The 24,706-nt window shown below is 37.5% G+C and overlaps 1 protein-coding gene across 1 annotated transcript; it reads left to right on the top strand.

Annotated features, from left to right (window-relative positions):
* The first annotated feature begins 17,490 nt into the window (after positions 1-17,490).
* LOC113985554 (testis-specific serine/threonine-protein kinase 2-like) lies at positions 17,491-18,713 on the top strand. The gene has a single exon (XM_027716381.2). It carries the CDS (start codon positions 17,657-17,659, stop codon positions 18,656-18,658), a length of 1,002 nt encoding a protein of 333 aa, XP_027572182.1. The 5' UTR covers positions 17,491-17,656; the 3' UTR covers positions 18,659-18,713.
* The last annotated feature ends 5,993 nt before the right edge of the window (positions 18,714-24,706 follow it).

Genomic DNA, 24,706 nt, shown 5'->3' on the forward strand with positions numbered 1-24,706 from the left:
GTTAGCCATGAGGAGCTTCCTTTCTAACACTGTCATACCTGTTGTAAAAATTGTACCATTCTGTCCACTACATCTTATAGTGTTCAGCTATGGCCCAATAAAATGTATATTTGACCAGAATATACAAAAAAACTACTCTTGAGAAATATGTAACTTCAATAAATACTCCAGAAATATAACATGCAGGTATAATTGAACCTGTAGCTTTTTTCCACAGAGAATTCAAGGAACATTACCAAATGATATGCCTATTGATATGATCAGGAACTATATTTCCAATGATAATAACATACAATTGTCACCATTTAAAATGGTGAATGGTTAAATGCTATTCAAATTTTTTTAAAACTTCAGTTTAACACAGATGTTAGTGTGCAAGATATACTGTCACCCTTTAACAAACTTCCAGCTTGAGATTGTCAAGAGTGTGAAAGATCAGAGGCTAGTACAAATTCTAGGCTGTCAAGAAACATCTGACAGAGAATAAAGAGCAAAATTCTGCAAACCATTTTAATTTGACATTTATGAGGGCCTTTGCCTTAGAAAGGACCAAAGTATGCAGGATTTGTGCTGGGAGGTGCAACAGCAAGACATTTAAGGTTAGATTTAGAAAATGTAGTAGGTATTTAAGTATTGTGCTGTCAGCTGGTACTTACAGACCCTTATAAAGGCATGAACCATAAGACATCATAAAGTAAAAAGAAGAGGATCACAAAAAGACAATACTGAATAGAAGGCATCTGAACTAGCCAAAAGGATATGCTGAGGTGAGGGGAAGTACTTAAAGTTTTAAGGAGATGTACTGCTGCTTTTCAAGGTTGGAAATGCACAATTCTAATGCACAATTTTCATGACACCATTGAATTTACTTTGAAGAAAATGATGATCCTACCAGTGATAATCCTACAGAAAGTCATGGAGAACCCTTGTCATCTGAAGAGTAATCATTGGCATTATAGAGAATAAATGAGTGGATGTTGTTTGGTTAGACTGAGGTATAACTACCAATGTCCCTTGACTTCCCTCTGTTTGTTTGGTTTGATTCTTTCCATGTGATCTTGAGACAAAAATCTGAAGTGTATGGCCAGAAATAGCCTTGTTTTCATATTTGATGTCATTTCTTTCCTCAAGGTTGTGACGTTGTTTCCATTATTTTACTATCTAGAGATTGTAAGTGGAAACACTGTCATTCTAAGAACTGGACAAATAATCTATTGAGAACTACTTAACATGTTCCTTTTCATCTATTTTTAACTTGGAATTCAGAGAAAAGCTTGAAAAACACCAATCATCCAGTACCTGAAATCACAGATAAAGTTCTACCAGGGTAACATTTTAACTTTAATTAGTTGGGGTTTTTTCATCTGATTTAAATTTTTAATTGAGGCCTTCTGAAAGCCTCAATTTGACATTGCCAAAAAAAAAAAAGTATCAAAATGCATTCAAGAGGCCAATGTATGCTCATGGACAGGTGCCCATGGCAGAGACCTAGGAGATGGCTTTTTTAGTTGTATCCAGCTGCCAGAAATAGCTTTAGCTGAGATCAATAGCAATTCTAGTGTCCAGGTAATTAATACCTAATTGGTGTCTGTCAAACACTTTACCTCTGTCCTTGACTGGAGAGCTTGCCATGCACACAGGATGGCATTTCTATGGCAATAAGTCTATGACAATGCAAATGAAGTCCATGGAACTCCAAGCTTGAAAAGCAAAGCTGGGCTGTAGAGACTTCCTTGGAATTTTTCCAAATCCATTGCACTTAAATCTACTCTTTATTCAGGAGCTGAGACAAAGCCTTCACAATGTGCCTGCTGTCCCAACCTCTGGAATTTCTTCTGACATTACATAGTCATCCCACTACTCTAGAAATATGGTTTTGTAGATGAGATACTTTAAATATAGATTTATAGTAAAAAAAAAAAAAAAAAGCAACTCTAGAAATTCAAAAGATTGTTTGTAAGAAGAAAAAAAGCCTTAGAAAATCTCCTTTTATTTTTATCACCACTGGTTGACAACTGGAGAGAGGTCAGTAGAGCTCCAAGTCTTATTTATTTTCCACAGAAATTATTTAGTAAGTTTTGTGCAATCCATAACTATTCATTTGGAGTCTAAATGCTTCAAATTTAAAAAGTATCTCTTCCTTTGCTTGGAAATTTCATCCTGCACTTACAACTTTCAGGATGTTCTAATTCACTACCATTGCTACTGGGCTTAGTTGATACCCTACGAACACTGGGTGCAAAATGACATAGTTACAGCAGTACCAATTTTACTTTCAGTAAATAAATTGTTTCTATAACTCTCAACCACACCATACCCCATAACCCAACAACCCCCATGTGCCTTCCCTACTGGGCAAGATTATTAATCCTATTTCAAAGCAAAGTCACCCAGAGAAGATGGAACTGGGCCCAGTTCTAAGAGTGTGCAACTGGATCTTTATCACCTGTTTCATCCCTTCACTGTGTCAGCTTTAAAAAGTTAAGCAGGCAGTGTCATCACCTCAACATCTCAAATATCTTTATTCTGCTTATAAATGGCAAGAGCTTCATATAGAAGGGGGTTTAATTTTTTAATCTTAAAACTGCTTCTAGGTTGTGACTTTAAGGCAGCACAGTCAGCTCAAGATGTCGCTGGCACGGAGCCGCTCAGAGGTACTGAAACCTCCCCTGGGCTCCCCTGGCACACGTTGGGTACACGGTGTTTTTGTTCGATAAGTTCCTCCCTGTGCAAAAACCTAAAAATGAGGCGCTTTAGAGTGCCACAATTTACAAAAAAAAGGTTCTAAAGCAGCTAATTCAAATGACTTCAGGATTACAAAATTTATGTTTCCCGATGTCGAAGTGGTAAAATGAGCAATAGCTCATAAAGTAATAGTAGCGTTGGAATCCCTTCGTTCCCCCATGACCTTCTGTTGGCATTGAACTTCAGTTGGCACTGAAATGCAGAAGAGAACCAACAGTGCTTGCTGATGAAATACATAATGAATGCAACCTGCTTTTTGGAATATTTTGTACCTTGTGCAAATGTTCTGATATCTCATTAATTCTGTGGCTTCTCTGCTAGCGGGGAAAAAAAAAAATCACCTAATTTTTAATAATTTGAGCGGATTTTTTTATTGCCTTTATAGCATGCTTACAGTTTAAAAAATTATCCTGATATAAATTCCACAGCCATTAAGCTATTAGTATCTGAAAAACTAAATTAAAACTACAGAACTCATTTTGACCTGCAGCACAGTGAAAACTATTATGATAAAGAATTATGTCTTGAAAAACTTCATCTGTTTTGTAGCCTAATATACCTGAAATAGTCTTATAATAAAAAAAATAATGTGTTCAAGCTAAAATTTAAGTGGTCCTTGCTCATTTACTGCCTAGGTTAATTGTATTTATTTTTCTTAAGTTCCATTACATTTTCAAGATAATGTTTGTTTTCTTTTACTGATATAATGAAATAGTGTTAAAAATCACCTAACATTCTAGTCAGAGGGCTCTTTTAATGCTTATAAGATGAAAAGCACACAGATGACAGAAAGTAACAGAAAATATGGCTTTTTGTACTGCCATAAAATATGCTGAATATATGACTGTTTAAAAAAAAAGTAAAGAAAAATTGGTAAAATAAATTGGCTTGGAGGATATGTGAGTGTGTTCCATTAGGAACATCCTTATTATTTTTAGGAATAGAAAAATATTGTGAGCTTCGAAAATTAAGATAACAAATGCTATTGAACAGGAAGTTATTTTTCATCTCTCTGAAGACTTTAATTGGTGTCCATTCATTCAGTAGGGTCTACCAGGCTCTGTTTTCAGATACTGAGCCAAATTTGGTTCACAACACAGTTCACTGTATCCAGGAGAATAACAGAAGGGATTAACTTTACTGTTTTTAACAAATTTGGGTTAACATGTTTGTAGTGAATCCTTTTACTGATTTGAGATGTTATGTCAGTAAAGGTGTACATATCCACATAGAACTCTACTGTCTTTGAGTTATGTAAAGGTAAGAGATACATCAAACTCTTTACTGGTTACTTAGGCAGTCCACAAACAGCAAAAGACAATAGTTCTGCCCACAGTGTTGGTTTTTGTTACCTATTTTCCATTTCTATTTGAATAGAGAACAGCTTTGTGAGCTGAACATAGATGTGAACATTTGAAGCTTTCAGTATTGTGCTAATTTTGTCTTAATATCAGTTTAAAATTTAGTTGCTAGTCATGGTCTGTCATATAACCAACTGAGGGAACTAAAATTTAAATCTGAATACTGATTTTGAGCATGGAGCAGGACTATCAATTCTAGCAGAGTCAAATGGAAATGTCCAGAATGATAGAAAGGGCAAACATCTTCAAAAAAGGCAGTAATGTAACTCCCACAGTTTGAATAATTATCTGTAAAGTTAAATACATTTGCATAAAGTATTTTTCTTTTAATGATGCACGGAGAAAGTAATAGTTTTATAACTTCAGTGGTGTTCAGAGGCAGCTGTGCCTGTGATCTTGCCCCTTTATGAACACAGTTAATCAACATAATTTCTGACACCAAAAAAAAAAGAAAATACCCAGAAGTCAATTAAAATATCTTGGCCTTTTCTAACATATTTACAGAAAAATCCACTCCACAAAAAATATGTCTCTAAGAAAATCAGACGTTGTGTCACGTAAGCACCACTCTAGAGTTCCTGAAAATCACATCTGAGCACCATGGGCAGGGAGAGCCTCCCTCCTTCAGTACCTTCCCCACCTTATGGTGCACAAGTAAAGCTGACCTGTATCCTGGGGGCTCATTTATTTCTGATCCTGCTTATTCTCTACATCTGTATGTGCAGCTCCCACCCAACTTGACTGATTCCCAGCAGTTTATGATGCCCTCTCTCATAGTCTAATCTCTTCTTATTTCTCTTGATCATCAGGGAGCAGCTCTTGGTATCATCACCCATATTATGACCCTACTAAATAATTCGGTCTGACAAGACTTTTCAAGCAACATCAGCTGGTTTAACTGCACCTACTGCTTACCTGCTTCTCTAACACTTCTGATGTAGGCCAACAAAGTGTTTTAAGTATAAACTAGAAATACAAAGAAATGCCTTTTTGGACACTTATGGAGAAGTTCTGAATACGCTATTATGGTCCTGATATATAATTTTCAGGGTTGTTCAGAAAACTGGATCCTATGAGGTTTTTTTTTTATAGGCTTAGTCCCCCTACTCACTCCCCTAAAAACACCCTGTCATAGTCATGTCTGGTCATCTCATCTACATTACTAAAAATCTAGAAAAGTTTAAAAAGTGAGCCACTTCTGACGAAAAACTCAAGAATTAAAAAAAAAAATAAATTACATGATCATATCTCAGAGATAAATATTCTTAACCTCTGCAAATCTATTTTGAAAACTAGACAAAAGGTCTTCACTGTTCCTAGCTTTCAATCTGCTTTGTCTGTGCTCGGGTTTTCTCTGTCTCTCTGTGACCAAGGAGTCACCTTTTGAAAACTGTCCATCTGTTTCTGTGTTAATTCTGCTATCTTTAGGCTGACTCCTAATGGTTATGTTTCCTTATGGGCACTTTTTCCCACAGAAATGTTTCATCAGCACTGACTTAAGACAGCCCAGTTCTCACAGGGTGTTAGACAGACAGGTGGATGCAGAAGCATGTTGTAAGCCAGCAGTCCAGACTGTGAGCATGGTTTACAGTATGAAAGCCATACTTCATCCTCAAAACCCTGCATTAATTCAGAGCTTGTGCACTCACTCACATCCAAAATTCAGGATGTATAAGCAATGTGAAGTCACTTGCAAAAAAAAAAAAAAAAAGCAAAGGCATCCTCATACACCTCACACAACAGTTAAAAATCCAACTGAGAAGGTTCTTTTTCTACCAGGTACCTGTATTTATGTAATCTAATAGTCCTCTCTAAAACAGAGGTTTTTCCTATTTTTTTTCCTGCTCTATTTAGTGGGTTACAACAATATAGGTCCAGCTTCTGAAGAGCAACAAGTTTTGCAGATCTGTTCAGAATGAGCAAGTTGTCAAGACTTAGATCTGATCTTGTACCTGTAGTTACTTTGACATGGCTGCTAGGTTAAAAGCTGAACTGACTAAAAGATAACTAGTGAAATTATCATTATTAGTTAAGGTTTGACACATCTGGCTAAAATATCCCAAGAACTCTGCATTTCAAAGTTATTAAAAGCAGCTATGCAGGTTAAGTCAATCTGATGACTCAAGGTTAAGACTTTACTGCTATCAAGGAACTGTGACTGCTGCCAGGGAACAGATTTCCTTTCTAATGGATAATCCTGTTAATCTATTTGTAGGAAGAAAATCTTCAGTAACTTTAGACAAGAATAATAGTGTTTAGATCAAATAAAGGGGGAAAACTCCAGTAATAAAACCATTACTGCAGCACACATTTCCATTGTCACAAAGATAAACATAAAAGAAAGGAAACTAAAAGCAGATAGAGGTATTCTCTGGGAGAGGAGAAACACTAGAGGTGGAAGGTATCACTCTCAAACATCCATATGTTTGTATCTAGATCTCTCTTATTCATAAAGCAGAGGTTGCTGGCTATACAAAAATGAAGATCAGGGTCTATTTTGAGATGCAAACTTTTCTCACTTCCTAACCCTTGAAAGGACAAGCAGTCAGAGGAAAAAGCATTATATGAACTTCCTGCTTGGTAGTCCACTTTCCTGCTGGTCTTTTATGCCCAGTCTTTGTATTATTCAGTTGTATCCATATCTATCCCAATAAGGATATAAAAACATATTCAGAATTTCCTTGTCTTCTTTTCTTGCTAGGTGTAAAAATACAGATAATTTTTTTAAAAATTACAGACCACTGGTCACAGTTGGTACCATCATCTGGTCAGCAATATGTAATGGAAATACCCAAATTTGTCATCATCCTTTAGAAACCTGTACTTGTTGAAGTTACTTCTCTGTGGACTGACAAAATCTAGAAAACTGTGGGCAAAACTACACTGCCACATGGTTTTTACTTTTCACTCTGTATCAGCAAATAGAGGCAAAATATTATTTTTATTTCAACAATCTGAACATCTATTTATGTTATTAATAAATTTGATCTGTGCCATTTCTTAATGTCAGAATGCTTTTTCTCTGTGTCAAACACCCCAAAGATAGGTTGTTTACTCCAAATTCTAATCCTAATCAATATTTTCCACCTAAATGCAATTTACTGTGAACGGGAGCAGAACTCTGATCCTCTTCTTACGCAGCTGACAAAACCCTCAAGTTGCACACTGATTTCTGCCCCTCTCCCAACAAAGTTAGCAATTCATTTAAACAAGGTGTTCTAGTTTTCTAGTAATTTTTTACTTGCCTTTTAAGTTCTCATTTTAACACAAAAACTTTTGGTCAATCCTAAGGTTCTTCACTTTTCAAAGGTAGAACATAACAAAATAGAGATTGTAAAGTCTAATAGTGGGATAATATTACTAAAAGAACACAACAAACTTCAATTTTACTCATAAGAGTTAATGTTTCATTTAAATACCAGATCAATTTGAAGAGGTGGAAAGAGCATATTAAAATGTTTATGTTAATGTATTCTGCCTGATAACCCTGTTTATATTTGTTTACAGTTCAGCAGCATCATTAGCAGTAAAGTTGACAAAACATCATGAAGTGATGGTAAGACTTTAGCAGAAATAAAAAAAAGGTTTCACATCACACTGAATTTATATTAAAACTTCTCAGTGATTTCAAGAAGAGCCTACACACACACACACAATTAGAAAAGGGAGAATAGGTCCTAAATTAGTTCTATGAATTCTATGTGCCTTACCCTTCCAAAAGCATTACAATAAACTGTTAGAATAATCATGCTGGTGCCAAAGCTCCCATTGTCTTTAATAAGCTTTTCCATTTAAAAACAAGTGCAGTCTCCTGCAGGCAGGTAGAAAGTAAAAGCAGAATACTTAATGGAAAGCATCAGTTCTGATGCACCAAAGCTACTTCTGAGTCAACTGGGAAAACCAGTCCTATAATAGCCAAAACACAATAATTAATATAATCTAAAAGCTAACCGGTAGGAAGAGATCAATAAGCTTTACCTCTTAATAAAAACCTCATTAGTTTGATTTGGCTTCTATGATGTTATTTTCACAGTTCCTTAACGAGTCATTGTTCTTCCAGTGTCTCCTCTGGGTTACTCAGAGCAGTTTCACTGTGAGACCCCAACAGAAACGAGGAAACTCTTGCATTTCAGTGCCACCATTTGTGTGTAACACTGGAGATATTCACACAGAATCACAGCACTATTTATTCACAAACTAGACCATTTGCTCATTAGGCAATGTCACAGTGATTTTGGGGCACTGACACGTCAAAAACCTGGTACCAAAATTTATCATCAAGTCTGATTCATAAATCTTGCAAAAGAAGAAGTCAGAATAAGGTCATTGTCACACCAGACCAAGTCTCAGCTCCCTGTCACACTTTTGGTGCTGTGATACTCCTTTGCAGTGCAAGATAAAAGAACCACATTAGTAGCTGTCTCCCAGAAAGGAGCTTAACTTTTTAAAATTAAAACCCAATTGGCAAACACCCACCACAGAGATGATTTCAGAGAAAAATCAATTGACACATTCAAATTAAAACAAAATTTGAGAACTTTATGTATCAGGAATGTGTCACTAACCAGAAAGAAAGCCCTAGTGACAAAATAGAAAAGATACTTTTACTACACACTATCTACAGACTTTAATACTTTAAGCATTTGCTACGATTCAAAGGGAATTAAGAATACTTTAAAAGTCTATTTTGATTCCTTTATGATTATAATGCTGTTTCAAGTCTGCATGAGTGGTATTTCTACTGGAATAATTATTCATGTAATAGGGAGTTAAATGACAAAATTTGTACTAGAAAAAGAAGGCTAGTATTGGGTAATATTTACTACTAAAAAAAAAGAAAAATCACTCAAAACATCAGTTGTGATAAATTAGGTATAACTAATTCTATGTTCTCCCCTGATTTTAGATATATTGAATTCTGCCCAGAGAGATTTGAGCTGACCTTCCTAGCAGCCAACAAGATAACATGGTCTTCCCCAAAGTTACCCAACCCTTCACAGCATCGCTACATCCTCCCATTTCACAGGAAACCTGATGGATACCCTGGAAGAGAGGCTTTTGCATTGGTGTGGATTTTGTTTTCCACTTAGCAAATCTGATTTGGGTTTTTTTTCTTTTGGGTACTTTTCCTTTGCTCTGCAAAAAAATTGTAAAAGAACATAAGAATGTACAACCTCCATTACAAATGAATACGAATGAGCAGTTCATTCTCCCCTTAATTCAGTCAACAAGAATTTGAACAAAAGAAGTGTCACACAACAAACTGCTCAGAAAGTGCACTGCTCTTGACCTTAAATCTCTTCAGCCTATCAGTCAAATCAGGTCTACAAAGAGACAAAAATAGTAGATGATTCTTATTTCATAAAAAGCTCTATCAGAGAAGTCATTCTGACTTCAGCCAGCTGGTGGATGCAGGTGTTTGCATGTGTGGGCAGTGAATGCATTAAAAGGATTATGTTCAGTATTCTCTGCTGATGCAGTGATTGCAGGATTTGAGAGCGAAGAAGGCAGAGCAAAAATTATTTAATTATAGATTTTGTACACACAGCTTAAGTTTTCAGTATTATCAGAAGATAGAAGTTCAAATAATTAGCATGAGAGCATGAAATTGCATAATAGTAAAGTAAAAAGTTTCAGGAGTGGATCTGTTTGAAAAGCAGCTTGCTGCATAAGAGCTTGTTCTAGAATTTCAGTCATGCTTTTCAGGCTCAAGAAATGTTAAGGCCCTATGAAGAAAGAGAGAGTCTTAGAAACATGCTATAACATGAGAAGTACACAAATGTCAAAAATGAGGGTCACAAAAACATTAATAGTCTGTATTATCAAAACCTCTGTAAAACACAGATTCAAAAATACAAATAACTTTGAACACCTAAGGGACCACCTGCTTCTAAAGCGAAGGACACTTCACTATGGAAGGAAAAAATATTGAAATAACAATTGAAAGGTTAACAGTATTTTTACAGAGTTCTGAAGATAATTTGTGGAATGTAGAAGCTTTTGTTTTTAATTCAACGCACTTCAGATCCGATCTTGTGGTCTAGAGCATCAAAGAGAGAGAATAAAGAGGAAAAGAAAGTTTCCATATAGACAACCACCAGAAAATACCACTCGCCATTTCTTCTGTCTCAGATGGGACACACAAACTCAGGCCCTCAGATTTGCTTGGCAGAACTGGAATTTCATGCACAAATGTTAAGCTGATTAATGCTTTGAAGAGACGACCAAACCAGCACTGTGTGTCACAAATGTATTTCTAAGATTTCCTATAACAGCTGTAAGGGCCTAGTCCAGTGACACATCTTACTCACACACTCACATTTAGGTCTTATACTCTTTATGAGCCGTATGCCATTTTCAGCACATCACATCCATGCTGCATGTGTGCCCTTTCACCTCTTTGCATTTCATTTGTAGCCTTTATGAGTCGTCTACACAAATGCAAACATCCAAGGAGGAGGAGCAAGGAATGCAGACCCAGTGCAATCCAGACTCCAACAAGCAATCACCAGGGCAACAGCATCTGCCTGCATCCTTCAGTGTAGCAGTTTCCCTGGAATGAAGGGATGCAGCATAATTTATCTGACTCATAGGTATTTATATCTGCTCATTACCCACAAGAGTCTACATCCTGCTTTTACTATGGAAAATAAGGGAGGGCAAAGCACAGTCACTGATGAAAAACAAAATTGAGAATTTTGAGTTTGGCTTAATAAAATATCAGTCGAGGAAGTGGGATATATGAAAGAAACTATTTTCAAGCCCTTAGAAACAATATTTCATGCTGTACATGACAACTTCTACCCTGAATGATTTAGTGTGGTTTGGTCTGTACCTATGAACTCCTAAAATGAACAAAAATACTGACTTGCAATTTACCTGTAAACATAGTTAATGATTTCTGAAAGTTAATTTCATTGAATTTATCAATTTTCAGACTATTAAACAAGCATTCAAGTAATTTTTTTCTTTAAACTATAATCTGTGAATTAATGTTTGTCTTCTGCTCTTAATTACTCTACATCATCATTTTGGACAGTTCTAAACACAGCTCAAACACTAATCTACTCTTCATTTTCACCAAACAATTAGTTACCCACCTCCTGCTGTCACTGTTTTTTTACTGTATGAAAGTATCTTGCCTGACAATTATTTTCATAATGTTGTTTTATTGTTAATGCCATTTTTTCCTACCATCTTCTAATTTCTTTTGCAAAAGTGTCTCAAAAAAAAATTACACCAATATCAAAGCAACAGCCAGGTTTTTTCGAAGTATTGAACTTTTTAGTTAGTTTTGGTATTCCTTAACATTACTCCTTCTGATTCAGGTCATCACACTGCTGCTCTCTGCTGTCTGTAAGAAGAATCCACATGAAATTATTACAGTTATAGCCTTCATTTTGGGGTCTATAACATGTTCACTTTGAATTTTTCTCATTTCTAATTTTTGTTCTTATGAGAATCAATTCTAATTTTTACTGTCAAGAAATCCATGTAGTTGCAAACACCATGAGTTTACAAACATGAGAAGAGTCAGAGGGTTTTGCAAAGCAGTTGCACTCGCACTTGAATTTTTTACAGACTATTATATATGTCTTTGTGTGATTCCACCTTTAGTCCCTAATACTTTATTTCTATTTTATCATGACCTGATAATTCAGTGAATGGAGAACTAGGTCCAAATTTCCACACCAGATCCTGCAAGTGATCTCTACGTGGGCGGACTTCAAAAAAGTTCAAAGAAAACAATTGCCACTTCAGAGCAGTTTGCATATTTTCCATCATGACAAGGCAGACAATGGAATATTAGGAGATATTACTCTTGGAAAAACACTGTGTTAGCAGAAAACTTTGAAGCAAAGGAAATCCCTAAAGAGCTCAAAGATTTAACAATAGAAGATGTTAAATGCGGCCGTTCTTGCATGATTTTTAAAAGGGTTCACTTTAATGCCTTAGAACAAATATTCTCCTAAGGAAGCAATTCACCCAAATGGAAAAGAGTAAGGCTTTGTATTGACCTGAGTGCTCCTACTTATGGTTTAAGAAGAAACAGAAAACATCCTTGTCAACCAATGGCCCAATAGGTGAGGGATTTAGCTGTGTGAATATGCGTGTTAGGTACAGCTCCAAAACCTTTACCTGTACAGCAACATTTCTGTCAGAAAGTAGGCTTAGTTTACAATAGGAAAAACAATGCCACTGAAAATTTGAAATTGTACAGAAAGTGAGCTAAGTGTTCCCCCTTCTTATGGTTTTATTCCTCTGAGACTCAATTTATGCCTCCCCTTTTTCCCTCCTCATCATTTATCATTTCTCTTCTCTGGTGCCACCTATGGCCTTCTGACAAAACCCCTTGAGAATCCTGAAATTCTGACAGTTATGCCTAATTACATGTGCAACACCAAACAGTAGCCCAACTATAACAGAGGCTGTGAATCTGTTTTTGCATGGGTATATCAGAGATGTTCTGTTTTATAGTTTGGTTGGAAAAGCAGCAAGCCTATTTAGGCTTTGGCCTCTTGCTCCAAAAATGTCTTCATCCATTTTATTTAGGATGCTTCTTCTGTTCCAGTTCCTGATACGCTGGAAAAAAGGGCCTCTATAAATGCCTGAAAAAATACTGATGAAAACAACTCACAAATACAAATCTTTCTGCATTGTGAGTCAACAATAGCAGCTGGATTGTCCCCAACACATGGATGGGATTAGTCAGTCTTCCAGGTGCTCATGGCTACAAGCAATAAACAAAACTGTCTTAATTACGATTTAACATAAATTAGGATTAGCGCACCCAGGAAGGCTTAGTGGGTTATCAGCAGCCTGCATTTTACCCAAACTAGCATTTTGTGTACTCTCAGATATACTGTCCCTTTATCTCCTCACATAGGTTGACTCCTACACAAAAGGATTTCATGACAGGTAAAGTAGAATTTCTCAAACCCTGCATAGAATACAAACCTAAAAGCATTACTACCCAAGCAGCCAAGTGCTTCATCCAGTACACGGGATTTATTTTTAATTATTTATTTTCAATGTGCATCTCTAAAGAAACTCCAGCATACTTTGAAGGAAATATTTCCCAAGCAGTGGTCACTAGTTGTGACTATTCCACAGAAGCAGTCTGTTCTTATTTTGTTTCTCTGTAACATTCTTATGAGATCCACACTATTTTCACTCAAGATTCCTACAGCATGTAGTTATTCCAAGTACTGTATTCATAAACAAAAGACTAAGAAAATTAAAAAAAATACTTTTTTACCATTCTTACACTCCTAAAATAACCCGTTTCTCTAAGAACTACTTGAAAATTTTCAACATGTTTTTTCTTTTTTTTTTTCCTGTTGTTTTTGAAGTGTTAATGCATTGAACATATAATTACTGTAGAAAACTATTTTCATAGGTCTCCTCTGGTCAATCCAGAGTACCCACAGCACCAAAGTCCCAAAAGTGAAGGGAAATATGGAAAAGTAAGGATTTTAACTCATCCCTAATTCTGACCAAAGGCTCACCTTTGGGTCACTAAAAAATGGTTCTCCTCACTAAGCAATTTGCATATAAGTTTCTCCATTCTTGCCAGATTCAACCAAAATATCATGGAAGGCTTTGGCAGAGCTATCATCCCCAGGATGTTAAAATTCCCACATGAATATCAGCAACTCCAGCTCTCCTACAATGTAGAACTACAGAGGAGAACAGAAAGCCATGGAGAATTCAGATCACACATTGCAATTCTACATTAGGAGCTGTACATAAGATCTTGTACATTGGGAACAAAAAAACTCACATGTGTGAGGTTGGAATTAAAAGCCAATCTGAAGTTTTTATCTCCAAAAATGTTTTATACAGATAAATCATATTTTGCAGTTCCTTCAGACATTGATAAATATTCCAGGAAACTACCTAGAAAGGATTTGGTGTCAGCATAGGACTTCCCATGACAATACTCTAATAAAATCTACTGTGTGATAAGTTTTCTGTATTAGGAAACCAGGACAAATGTGCTGCAAAATCTCTGCGAAAAGAAATCAGAAATACTAAAAATCAATACTTAATTCTGGTAAGGCTGGAAAATGCTTTCAACACTCTCATGGTTAAACCCCAGATGGCAACTCAGCCCCACGCAGCCGCTCGCTCACTCCCCACCAGTGGGATGGGGGAGAGAGGACAAAGGTGAGACAAAGGCAGATTAACAGGTAAAGCAAAAACTACACATGCAAGTAAAGCAAAACAAGGAATTAATTCACCATTTCTCATGGGCAGAGGCAGGTGTTCAACCTTCCCCAGGACAGAAGGGCTCCATCACACAGCAGTGACTTGGGAAGACAAGGGCCATCACTCCAAACGTAACCCTTTTCCTCCTTCTCCTCCAGATTTACATGCTGAGCATGACCCATACAGTGTGGGATATCCCCTGGGTCAGCTGTCCTGGCTGTGTCCCCTCCCACCTCTTTGTGCACTCCCAGCACCCTTGCTGGTAGGGTGGGGAGCAGGAAAGTTCCAAGGTAGTTTTCCAATGTAAAAAAACTGAAATAATACAATAGAAGCTTTTTTAAAAAGGGGACTTGGCATAGTGCAGAGGGGAGAGGGTCTGGCAGATTTGGACTCTTGCCTGCATCATGAATTTTATTCCAGGAAAAATATGCAGGTATCCCATTTTTATAAAACAGTGCTATACAACTGGAAAACCATGTTTACCAGAAGACTTGGCATACAAGGAAATACTGATCCAGGGCTTAAAATTTTCTGCCTTCTAGCTATTCTCTGCACTATCTATGTGTGCCACACAGCTCCCGTTCTACTAATCCCTGATCCAGTGTTAAGCACCTGATTTTCAAGAAACCACTTGTACACTTGGGCCTAAACTTGAGCAACTAAGTGGGGATTTCAGTGTTCTCTCTTAGCTGACCTAAGAGGTTTGTGCAAAGAGGATGACAGGAGCACAGGAATAATAAAGGTAGCAGCATACAGCCAGGTCTGTTTGGGAGATGAGGACTCCAGCAACTGTAAAGGTTGCACAGGATGTACAGAAAGGATCAGTTTACTGTGTTAAGATGAAATATCACTGTAACTTAAAGGAAAGTACTGAATTGCTTCTGCCACATGTAATGAATTATTAGTTTGCTCTTCCCCCTTTGGATTCAGAATTAATTCTTGGTCTATATTGGCATTTCTCTCATTGGAAGATTTAATTTGCATCATTAGAGCCCTGAGACTATTACATTTGCAACCGACACAGATGTACACCAGAAAAAAAATTCTGGTAAATATGTTAATATGATAATGTTAAGTGTTAGTCAAAATTCTACTTAAACATCAATAAGCTACTTTAGTTTAAGAAAATCTTATATTATCACCAACAGATACAAAAATGTATTTCACTAATAACAGATCTGACTTCTCACTTAGATTCTAATTAAGTTTAACCACATTTAACATCGGGAGAATTAAGCGCTTTGCTGAATATAGACTCTCTTTCTTGATCCATCAGTTCCATGGTGGCATTATAACTGATCTTACATCACAGGGAACCAACACCTACCACTCTCCACATCTGTTGCATGGCACAATGCCAGCAGTCAATTGCTCAAAAAAATCATGTATAGGTTGATACACTTGAATTTGACAATCAATTTTGTCTTTAAAAAAACAAGCAAACAAAAAGACCAAAAAAAAAAAAAAAAAAAAAAAAAGCTTTTTCTTTCTGTTAATAGTAAAAATGTGAGTATTTCCATACAAACTTGATCACACTCTTAAAACACTGTGAGAAGAGAGACTGTAGGAGTATTCTGGTTGATACCACCACACAGCTCGGGTGGCAATCACTGCTTAACAGTTTCACCAAGAATATTTTCCTACATCCCCTTCTACATATTTCAAAAGAATGGCTATGAGAAGATACACAAGCAACAGACCGAGTATACATGACACATTTCAGGTACTTTGCACCAAATATAGAAGTGTCTAGATGCAAGACAGATTTCCTAAAGAATTAACAGGCCATCCACACCAGAAGTTGGAGTGGTTTTAAGCCTGAGTGGGTGATATGAGGCTATCTGGTATTTAATACAAGGTCACATTTCTATTTACACCGGAAAAGAACCAATTAAATTAATGCCCTGGAAACAACCACATGTAGTAGTCCACTGTAAATCTTTATGCACTATTGCATGTGTTTTAAAGACTTTTCTTCTTTGTTCTTCCCAATGTCATCACAATTTACATCTTCCCTCTCACAGTTCAGGTACTAGCTGCATCTTCAGGACAGATAAAGTATGATATGTTCAGTGGTTAAACCTATAATTCGGAATTATATCTGTCCATGTCCTTAAGAACATTTTCTCTGTAATACCACGAAGGAGTTGCTCTTTCCCCCTTCCTCAAATCTGAAGGTATTTTCCCTTCCATATGGCTGTTGAAAGACTACAGCAAAAACATGCAGAGGATCATGTACTAAATATCCACCATAAATCCTCCTTAAACTCAAAACAAGACTCAGTGAAATAAGAACATACACCACTTAACGTGAGGAAAAAAAGTTTTAGTCCCCTGAGAACTACTATCACTCCAAACTTGTAGTTAAACTTTCTGGGGTTTTCACTTTTATAGTAACCTTAAAGAGTCATTAATTAAACCTTAACTTCAGTTTAAAGGGATGCCATCAATTTGAAAGCAACTCTAATACCAAGAACACAACTATAAAATTCTTTATTCTGCTCATGTGACTGCAGCCTGCAGTGGTGTCCTGGCTGATAAAAACTAACTTTCCTCTAAGACTTCTCAGGAAATTCACCAACACCAGCTGCTAAAAGCAAGGAAAGAAAACTGCATGTATGGAGAGATTAGCTGCAGTGAAAATTCTGGATTTCCATAAAATGTCTTGTGAAATAAGGAACAGACTTTTAGAAAGCTCATAACAATGCTGACATAATCCACTGAACTTGTAGGACTCCCCGGTAGTCCCTGGATCAGTCACCTGTTGTTCCAGTCAAGCCCAACAAATAATGCTTATGAATAAATCAGGATCTACCATACCACCAAAAAAAAGAATAAAAAACTCCCACAAATTTTCAGTCCTCAGGTGGTTAAAACTGCCATCTCTTTTTCTTTTCCCTTGAAATCCACTGAAAACAATACATTATATTATAGCAAGTGTAATATAGCAACTGAAAAACAGCATTACAAAATTAAGATATAATAATTTTCTTGCTACTTTGGCCATCTCAAAAAGAGAAATATCCCTTTAAGAGGTCAGCTCCATTTGCTGGTTGCAACAGGCAGGGGCAACCGCCCGTGACATCACAGGGCAGCCAGAGACTCGGTGTTAAGGTTTGCCCTCCACGATGTCATAGAGCAGCTCTAAGGACAGAAAGGTCCTTTTAATTGGCCTGGGGTGACTGTCCATGAGATCACCCGGTGACCAGCGCTGGGGTGACAGCCCAAACTCCTGCCACACCAGTGCTGCAAACAGCCACCTGGGGCCACTGGCCACCGGCCACCGCACATGAGGCACGGCGGCTCCCGCTGGGGCAGCTCCCTGAGTCTACCCCACCATGGATGCTGTGGTGCTTAAAAAGAGGGGCTACAGCCTGGGCAGCACACTAGGGGAAGGCTCCTACGGCAAAGTGAAGTGTGCCTACAGCCACCACCTGAACCGCAAAGTGGCCATCAAGATCATCAACAAGAAGAAAATTTCTCCGAACGTCCTGGAAAAGTTTCTCCCCAGGGAAATGGAGGCTTTGAAACGGTTGCACCACCCCTCGATCATCGAGACGTTCGAGATTTTTGAGACATCAGTCGGGAAAGTGTACATCGTGATGGAGCTGGGGGAAAGGGGAAGCCTCCTGACCTACCTCAGCATCAAGGGACCGATGGAAGAGGGCATCGCTCGCGTCAAGTTCCAGCAGTTGGCTTCTGCCGTCAAGCATTGCCACGACTCGGACTTTGCCCACAGGGACCTGAAGTGTGACAACATCCTTCTCGACAATGATCTTAACTTCAAGCTGACAGACTTTGGGTTTTCAAAACCCTTGTCTCGGGACGAAAATGGAAAAACCATTCTCAGCAACACTTTCTGCGGGTCTCTGGCGTACTCAGCGCCTGAACTGCTTGAGCACATTCCTTGTGACCCCAGGATTTCTGACATGTGGAGCCTGGGCATCATCCTGTATGCAATGCTCTATGCTTCACAGCCTTTTGATAGCTCTAATGTCAAGGAAATGCTCCAGATTCAGAAACAACAAAAGATTCCCTTCCTCAAGACAAAACGCCTGTCTGTGGACTGCAAGGACCTCATTTCTCAGCTGCTCCAACCTGATGTGTCTAAGAGACTGTGCATAGATGAGGTTTTGCAACATCCCTGGTTGCAGACTCCAAACCCCATACCCTCTAATCCTTTGCTAGCTGCAGGAGAGGGCAATCCCAAAGACTGTGCAAGAAAAAACCTGACCAAAGGCAGAAGGGCCACTCCCATTCTGCGCAAGTGTAAGGAGTGGAGGAGGAAATCGGATCCTCTCAAGGGTGGTTTGTTTCAACAAGACCACAAAGTTGCCTAACTTGTGAACTGCATTAGTTGAAACTGAAATTAAAGGGAACCTGTCTAAAATTCTGCATCATGTCCCAATATAGACATGGTTGTGTCCCCTCCTCTGCACAGTGCATTTGAATGAAGTGCTTTAACGCTGCCAGAGGCAGGACTATGAAAGACGTGGGGAAACAGTGAGGGAGGGAAGTTTTAGAGCCTCTAAACAAAAAGAGAAGCACTTTGTATGTAATACCTGGAAGAGGAATGTATTTCAAATGTGACAATGCAAATTTTTTAATAGCTCAAAATCAGAACTAGTGCATTTTATAACAATTTTACAACTATTTCATTACTTAGACTCTGATCTGCCCAGATGTGCTGCCTATGAATCATAAAATGTAACCGATTTTCTCTTTCCTCCAGTTAAGAACAGGTTTTTGTATCTTTCAAATTTGAGACTTTTAACAAATAATGTCTAGTATAAACCATCCCCATATGCTTAAAAATTAACATGGTTACAAATCAGTTGCACCATAACCCAGGTTTTAAGTCAAAAGGAATGGGGGAAAATTTTTCATTAATTAGAAAGGGAAATTTTAAAGAATACAGATCCAATTATCAGCCACCTTTTAACTTCAACCTATTGGGTGAGAAAAAGACATCCACAAATAACAGATGTGTTTGTTCAATAACAAGAAATATAGTAGACATTAGAAAAAAAATCTAACTTTAAACTTCAGTGCTATAGTTGTTTGGCCTCATACTTAAAAAATAATGCCATGCACACAAATGATAACCTATTAATAATATAGGATTAGTTAGAAAGAGTCAGGCTACTAAGTTTAACTCCTTATAAAGCAGAGAGAAAAAGTGCTAATGAAAAGTAGCAAAGTGTCAAAAAGAACCCTAGTGTAAAATTTGACAAGGGGGAATTTATGTCTAGCAATTATTTCATCCATTACATTTTACAGAAAATAAGCTGTGTCCATCAAAATATTATGTAAAAATATCAAGCATAAAATACTGCTATTGACAAAGCCATCAGATTAAAAAAAAAAATGCATTCTACCCATTAACCATAATTGAAAAATATTATTTCCATTTAGTAAGTCTGGAAAACTAAATCTATTCTGGGGAAAAATACTGTTTGCTTAATGAAATAAGAGATGATTTTTGATGCTAAGAAATCAAATGCACTCTGCAACAATTATGAACCTTACTGCGAATAGTCTTCTGCCTCAAAGACTGAATTAAAACATGGATTGTACAAACAGCCATTCAGCAGAGCTGTATTTATTACTATCCTAAATAATCCAAAGAGAGACTAAGCAAAATACAGCTCTAATTAACACTCATTGCTAGTGGTAGAAGAACATTAACATGATGTATTTCTACTGCCACGCTGTTTAGAAGCCACAGTCACTGAAAGGACACTTTGCTAATAACAGACAAACAAAGTAGAACTTATGAAGCCTTTGAGTTACTTTTTAAGCTTTCTGTTGAATTGCTGCCTTAAAAAGACAAGCTTTTCATTGATTTAACCTGGGACCAAAACACAGTAGCAAAAAGAAGGGAAAACTATGGAAGATATTTTTTAATTCTGTTTTACCTTTACCATGTACATGAAGTTTGCTTTGTCAGACACCTGATACAAGAGGAGACAATGTGATAGGGGTGTCACAAAGACAGTGTTGCACCTCGTCCTTGAGTATTGGCTGCTCCTTGGCCAGGATCAAGAGCCTCCACACAGCAATGCATATTCATGCCCAGACTACTTTTAAAGCTCAGGCAGTTCAGGCACATTCTTCTTTCAGGTTCTGTGTCTGCAGCCAAAATATGTCTAAGTACACTGTCAAAAATCAAAAGGCAGGACAGCTTTCTTACCCAGAGGACTTCCCAGCTGAATTTATTATGGATGTGAGCTACCCTGTTAAGTGTAAGTTGTGTAGAAGAAGCACCAGAGGTATGTGTAAGGAGGGGGCATTTTGCAGTTCTGGATTACTTGGGAATTCAGTTTTATTCCAATCCTTTCAGTAAGACAGGGCTCACCACTGAAAACAAACATACCTCATTCTTAAAAAACTTCTGGAAGAAGTGGACCTATGAACTGTCTTATTGAACATCACCATGAAAAAAACTAAGCATTCTAAAAACACAATTTCAATTGAATGCAGTAAACAGGATAAACTGTTATAACTCTGTCAAAACGACCGTGGGTTAAAGAGACAATCACTAAGGCTGCCAAAGACCTCGAAGATTATCCAGTCCAATCATTAACCCAGCACTGCCAGGTCCACCACCAAACCATGTCCCTAAGCATGGCATCCACACATTTCTTGGACACTACCAGGGATGGTCATTCCACCACTTCCTTGGCATCTTGTTCCAATGCTTGACCACCCTTTCAGTGAATAATTTTTTCCTCATATCTAATCTAAAGCTGCCCTGGAACAACATGAGGCTGTTTTCTCATGATCTCACTTTTACCTAGGAGAAAAGACCACCCCCCACCTGCCTACAGCCTCCTTTCAGGAGAGCTGTACAGAGTGTTAAGTTCTCCTCAAGCCTCCTTTTGTCCAGGCTAACACCTCCAGTTAACTTGGCCTCTCCTCAGTTCCCTCAGCTTCCCTCTATTTCCTCAGATTTCAAGAGGGATTAACACCATGTACCTACTATTCGTGAATGAAAATTGAGATTGTTGTACTAACTAATGTTTCAGATCAAAATTTAATTTGTACTTTTCTCTACACATTACAAGTCCATGATTAAGTGAATTTTAGAGTCATCTTTTCCTTAGCGAGAAGTGTCCACACTTTCTTATCTTACTATGTTGGCACTTAAACTTAATGGTTTTTATCTCACAGATACAGCGGTCATAATAAATGTTTAAGATAACTATTTAAATTTTGGCTGTATTAACATTATAATGTAAAGAATCCTAATTTTATTGACCTTGATAAATCTAAGATTAAACTCACTCAGACATTTTATCTTGCTTGCTCTTAGAACAGTTTAAGATATTAACTTTAAATATGAATTATATTTCCTAATTTTATGAGCTTTGCTCATTTCCATAGATTTAATTTGAAAATAAAATTATTTCTCGTACTTACTGGAATACTGATAATGAAACTACTGAATTAATTTTCTTTGTCTATATTTAAAAATCACTTGAATTCATTTGGAGGGATTGGATTCTTAGTTTTGCATAAATGAGAATCTGCCAGGGCACTAAGAGCCATGAGAATCATCATGGACACTCAGTTATAAAATAAAGTTCAGACATTTAAAATTTGTCAAAAATTCTCGGTCCTATCCCTGAAAACACCAAGCGTAATATTTAAGTATAGTTCAAGACTCAGCTTCACAATGAAATTTTGCAAGATTTCTTTTCAATTCCTGCAAGAGTTTCTAGTTCAACAAGAATTAACTATTTTGCTCACACAGACGACTATTTCCAAAATGAGATCTCTAAATGTGACCACGGTGGTCTCTGCAGAGCCATTCGAGTGCTACAGGACACAAAGCAGAGCATTCCCGTGGATACATTTGGTGGCCGTACAAAACGGCACATTTCGGTGGAATTTCACAGCACTTGCAGGCAGAATCCCATGCCAGTTTGACCAGGAACACCATGTACAGGGCAGCACATCAGTATCCTGGAGTATCATTGTATCTTCTCTGCACAAGCTTCGTTTTTAATTTGCTGGTGGTATGATGGTGTGCTTCCCCCCTCCCTGCCACAGCCACCAGTGGGGCTTGTGGTGCCTGCACCCACCTTCCTGGGGACTTCTGGGGGACGGAGGGCTACAGGGCAGCCAAGGGCTGTCTGGAACAGTGACCCAGATGTCTTGCCAGTATGCAAATCTCACAATAAGTCAATCATCTCACTTTATAAACAGTGGACAGCCCAGGGCCCAGCGAGCTCTCCCGCTGGGCTGCACGCCAGGAGCTCCCCTTGAGTAAGGATAACTCTCAAGGTTAGTCCTCAAGGTTGAGAGATTCCCTGCCACAACAGATCCTCACTGAGTGATCAGTAGCACGCTAAACTAAATGAAATCTTAGCTAACTCGTACAAAGGATTGATTGTGCACGTATAATCCTTTGGACATAAACCACCAACCAAGTCTGGGACTAGGACTGGATCCAGCTGCAGTCTGAGAAGTTTAGAAAACAAGGGGGTCCTTCCTGAACCTCATGACTCAATGGAAGGGTCTCCCTGACAGCTTTTTCTAACCTTGCCTTCTAGGCAGTAAATAATCAAGTGTATCTTGCCACCAAACCTTGTTAAAGCACTGTCCCATTTGCCATTGAATTTTGTTAACTTGCTGTTTTATGTCAATAAAGTTCGCTGTTGCTTTTCTCTTACAGGTAAAGTGTCCATTCATGACAAGGTGCAATGGATAGAGGGAATAAGTAAGAGGGGTTAAAGCAGCACTGGAGGGAATAAACATTTGCTCATTCTCCTAACACAGAAAAGGTAATAACAAGTTATCTGTGGTGCCACTTGACAGCTTGTAAAGGAATGAATGACTGCCTTTAAGAGTGGTGATATTTACTGCCTAAGAGACCAAAATTCCTTTGACCTAAATGGTCACAGTCATTAGAGCTTCATAAATACAACAAAGTCAAATATTTAGGTTCAGATACTGTGAAACTTCTTGAGCACCTAAGAGTCTTACCAAAAAAACCCAAGACTATTCATAACAAGAAACACAACCAGAACTAAAATTAATCTGCAGAACCTGTATGTTGAAAACTGTTCATGACAAATTTTAATGGGCCTGAATCAAAGTTTTTTCAAGTCATTTGGAGTCTTTGGTATTGTTATTTGCATCAGCACCTAAACCCTCATCTTATTTACAGAGATAGTTCATATCATGCTAAGTTTTACCCAAGCAATTTCTGCAAGATGAGAACATCTGGACACATTAGGTACTTGGTTTACTAGACTATGTTAGACACCTGAGAATAGATTAAGTTCCATGTCCATTGCAGCATTTAATGCATTTATTTCAGAACACCCTTTTAAAGAAGAGGAGTAATTACTATCTCAGCTTTAGAAAGTGAAACTGAAGCACAGAATGTGGAACTTTTAAAACATATTCAACACAGTTCCTAAAAGCACTGAGTGCCTAATTATTGTCAAAAATCTGGACATGCATGTCTTAAACTAAGCCACTGAGAAACAGAAATCTGTCACTAAAATAATCTAAACCAGCTGTGATATAGAACTACTGCTGCTACCTATCTGCTTTTTCTATCTCTGATGAAGTCTAACTAAAAAAAAGCCAACTAACCAAACAAAAAAAACCCAAACAAACAAACCCCACCAATTTCAAACATCCTTCTTCAATGTCTAGTAGAAATCTGGTGACTACATAATCTTTATTACACACATCAAGCTATTCAAAGTAAATAAAATGGAACTGTTCACTTGCTCTGCAGCATCAGCTTGTTCTGGTAGTCCTGCTCAACATCAGCAGTCAGCCTTGAAATGTCTCTTTTTTAAATACATTTTAACACAGAAACATCAGCCCAGCAAAGTACCTCTCAGGATGTATTCACCTGCACTTTAAGAAAATTGTTTGGGTTAATCAGGAAGAAATCTCTGCTTTTCTGATACAAAGCTGTGAGCTTTAGATTATCTTAAAGCATGGGCAATCCACAGAGGAACTACACATTCAGATAGTTTTTAATGAATATGTATACGTTAGTCTTTTTATTATTTTCCTTAAGGGAAAATATTATATCAAAGCAAAGCTAGTTTGGCCTATTACAGAAATTATTTCTTGTGTATATTTCAATGTGTTCCAGAAACAGGTTTTCTTAGCAATAAATATTTCTCACAAGGAAGGAGAAATTTTTAGCTAGTTATTTTCCAAACAAGTTAAAGAAAGAAGGCCAAAATTTTATCTTGATTTGGTTAGACTATTGTGTTTTAAACTGAGCAGTGATATATAAAAAAATATACAACAGAGCAAAATTGAATGTTTTCTAGGGCTAGCTTCTCTCATAACTAGTCATAGGATCATGTGTACAAAAGAATCTAATGCCTCCCTGGAGTCCTCTCTTCTCC

Source organism: Pipra filicauda, unplaced genomic scaffold (assembly GCF_003945595.2).
Source record: "Pipra filicauda isolate LSUMZ 115617 unplaced genomic scaffold, ASM394559v2 scaffold239_size1682155_pilon, whole genome shotgun sequence".
NCBI lineage: Eukaryota > Metazoa > Chordata > Aves > Passeriformes > Pipridae > Pipra > Pipra filicauda.

Excerpts from the sequence above, each read along its gene's own strand:
- LOC113985554 (XM_027716381.2), top strand. The coding sequence starts at position 17,657 with ATGGATGCTGTGGTGCTTAAAAAGAGGGGCTACAGCCTGGGCAGCACA.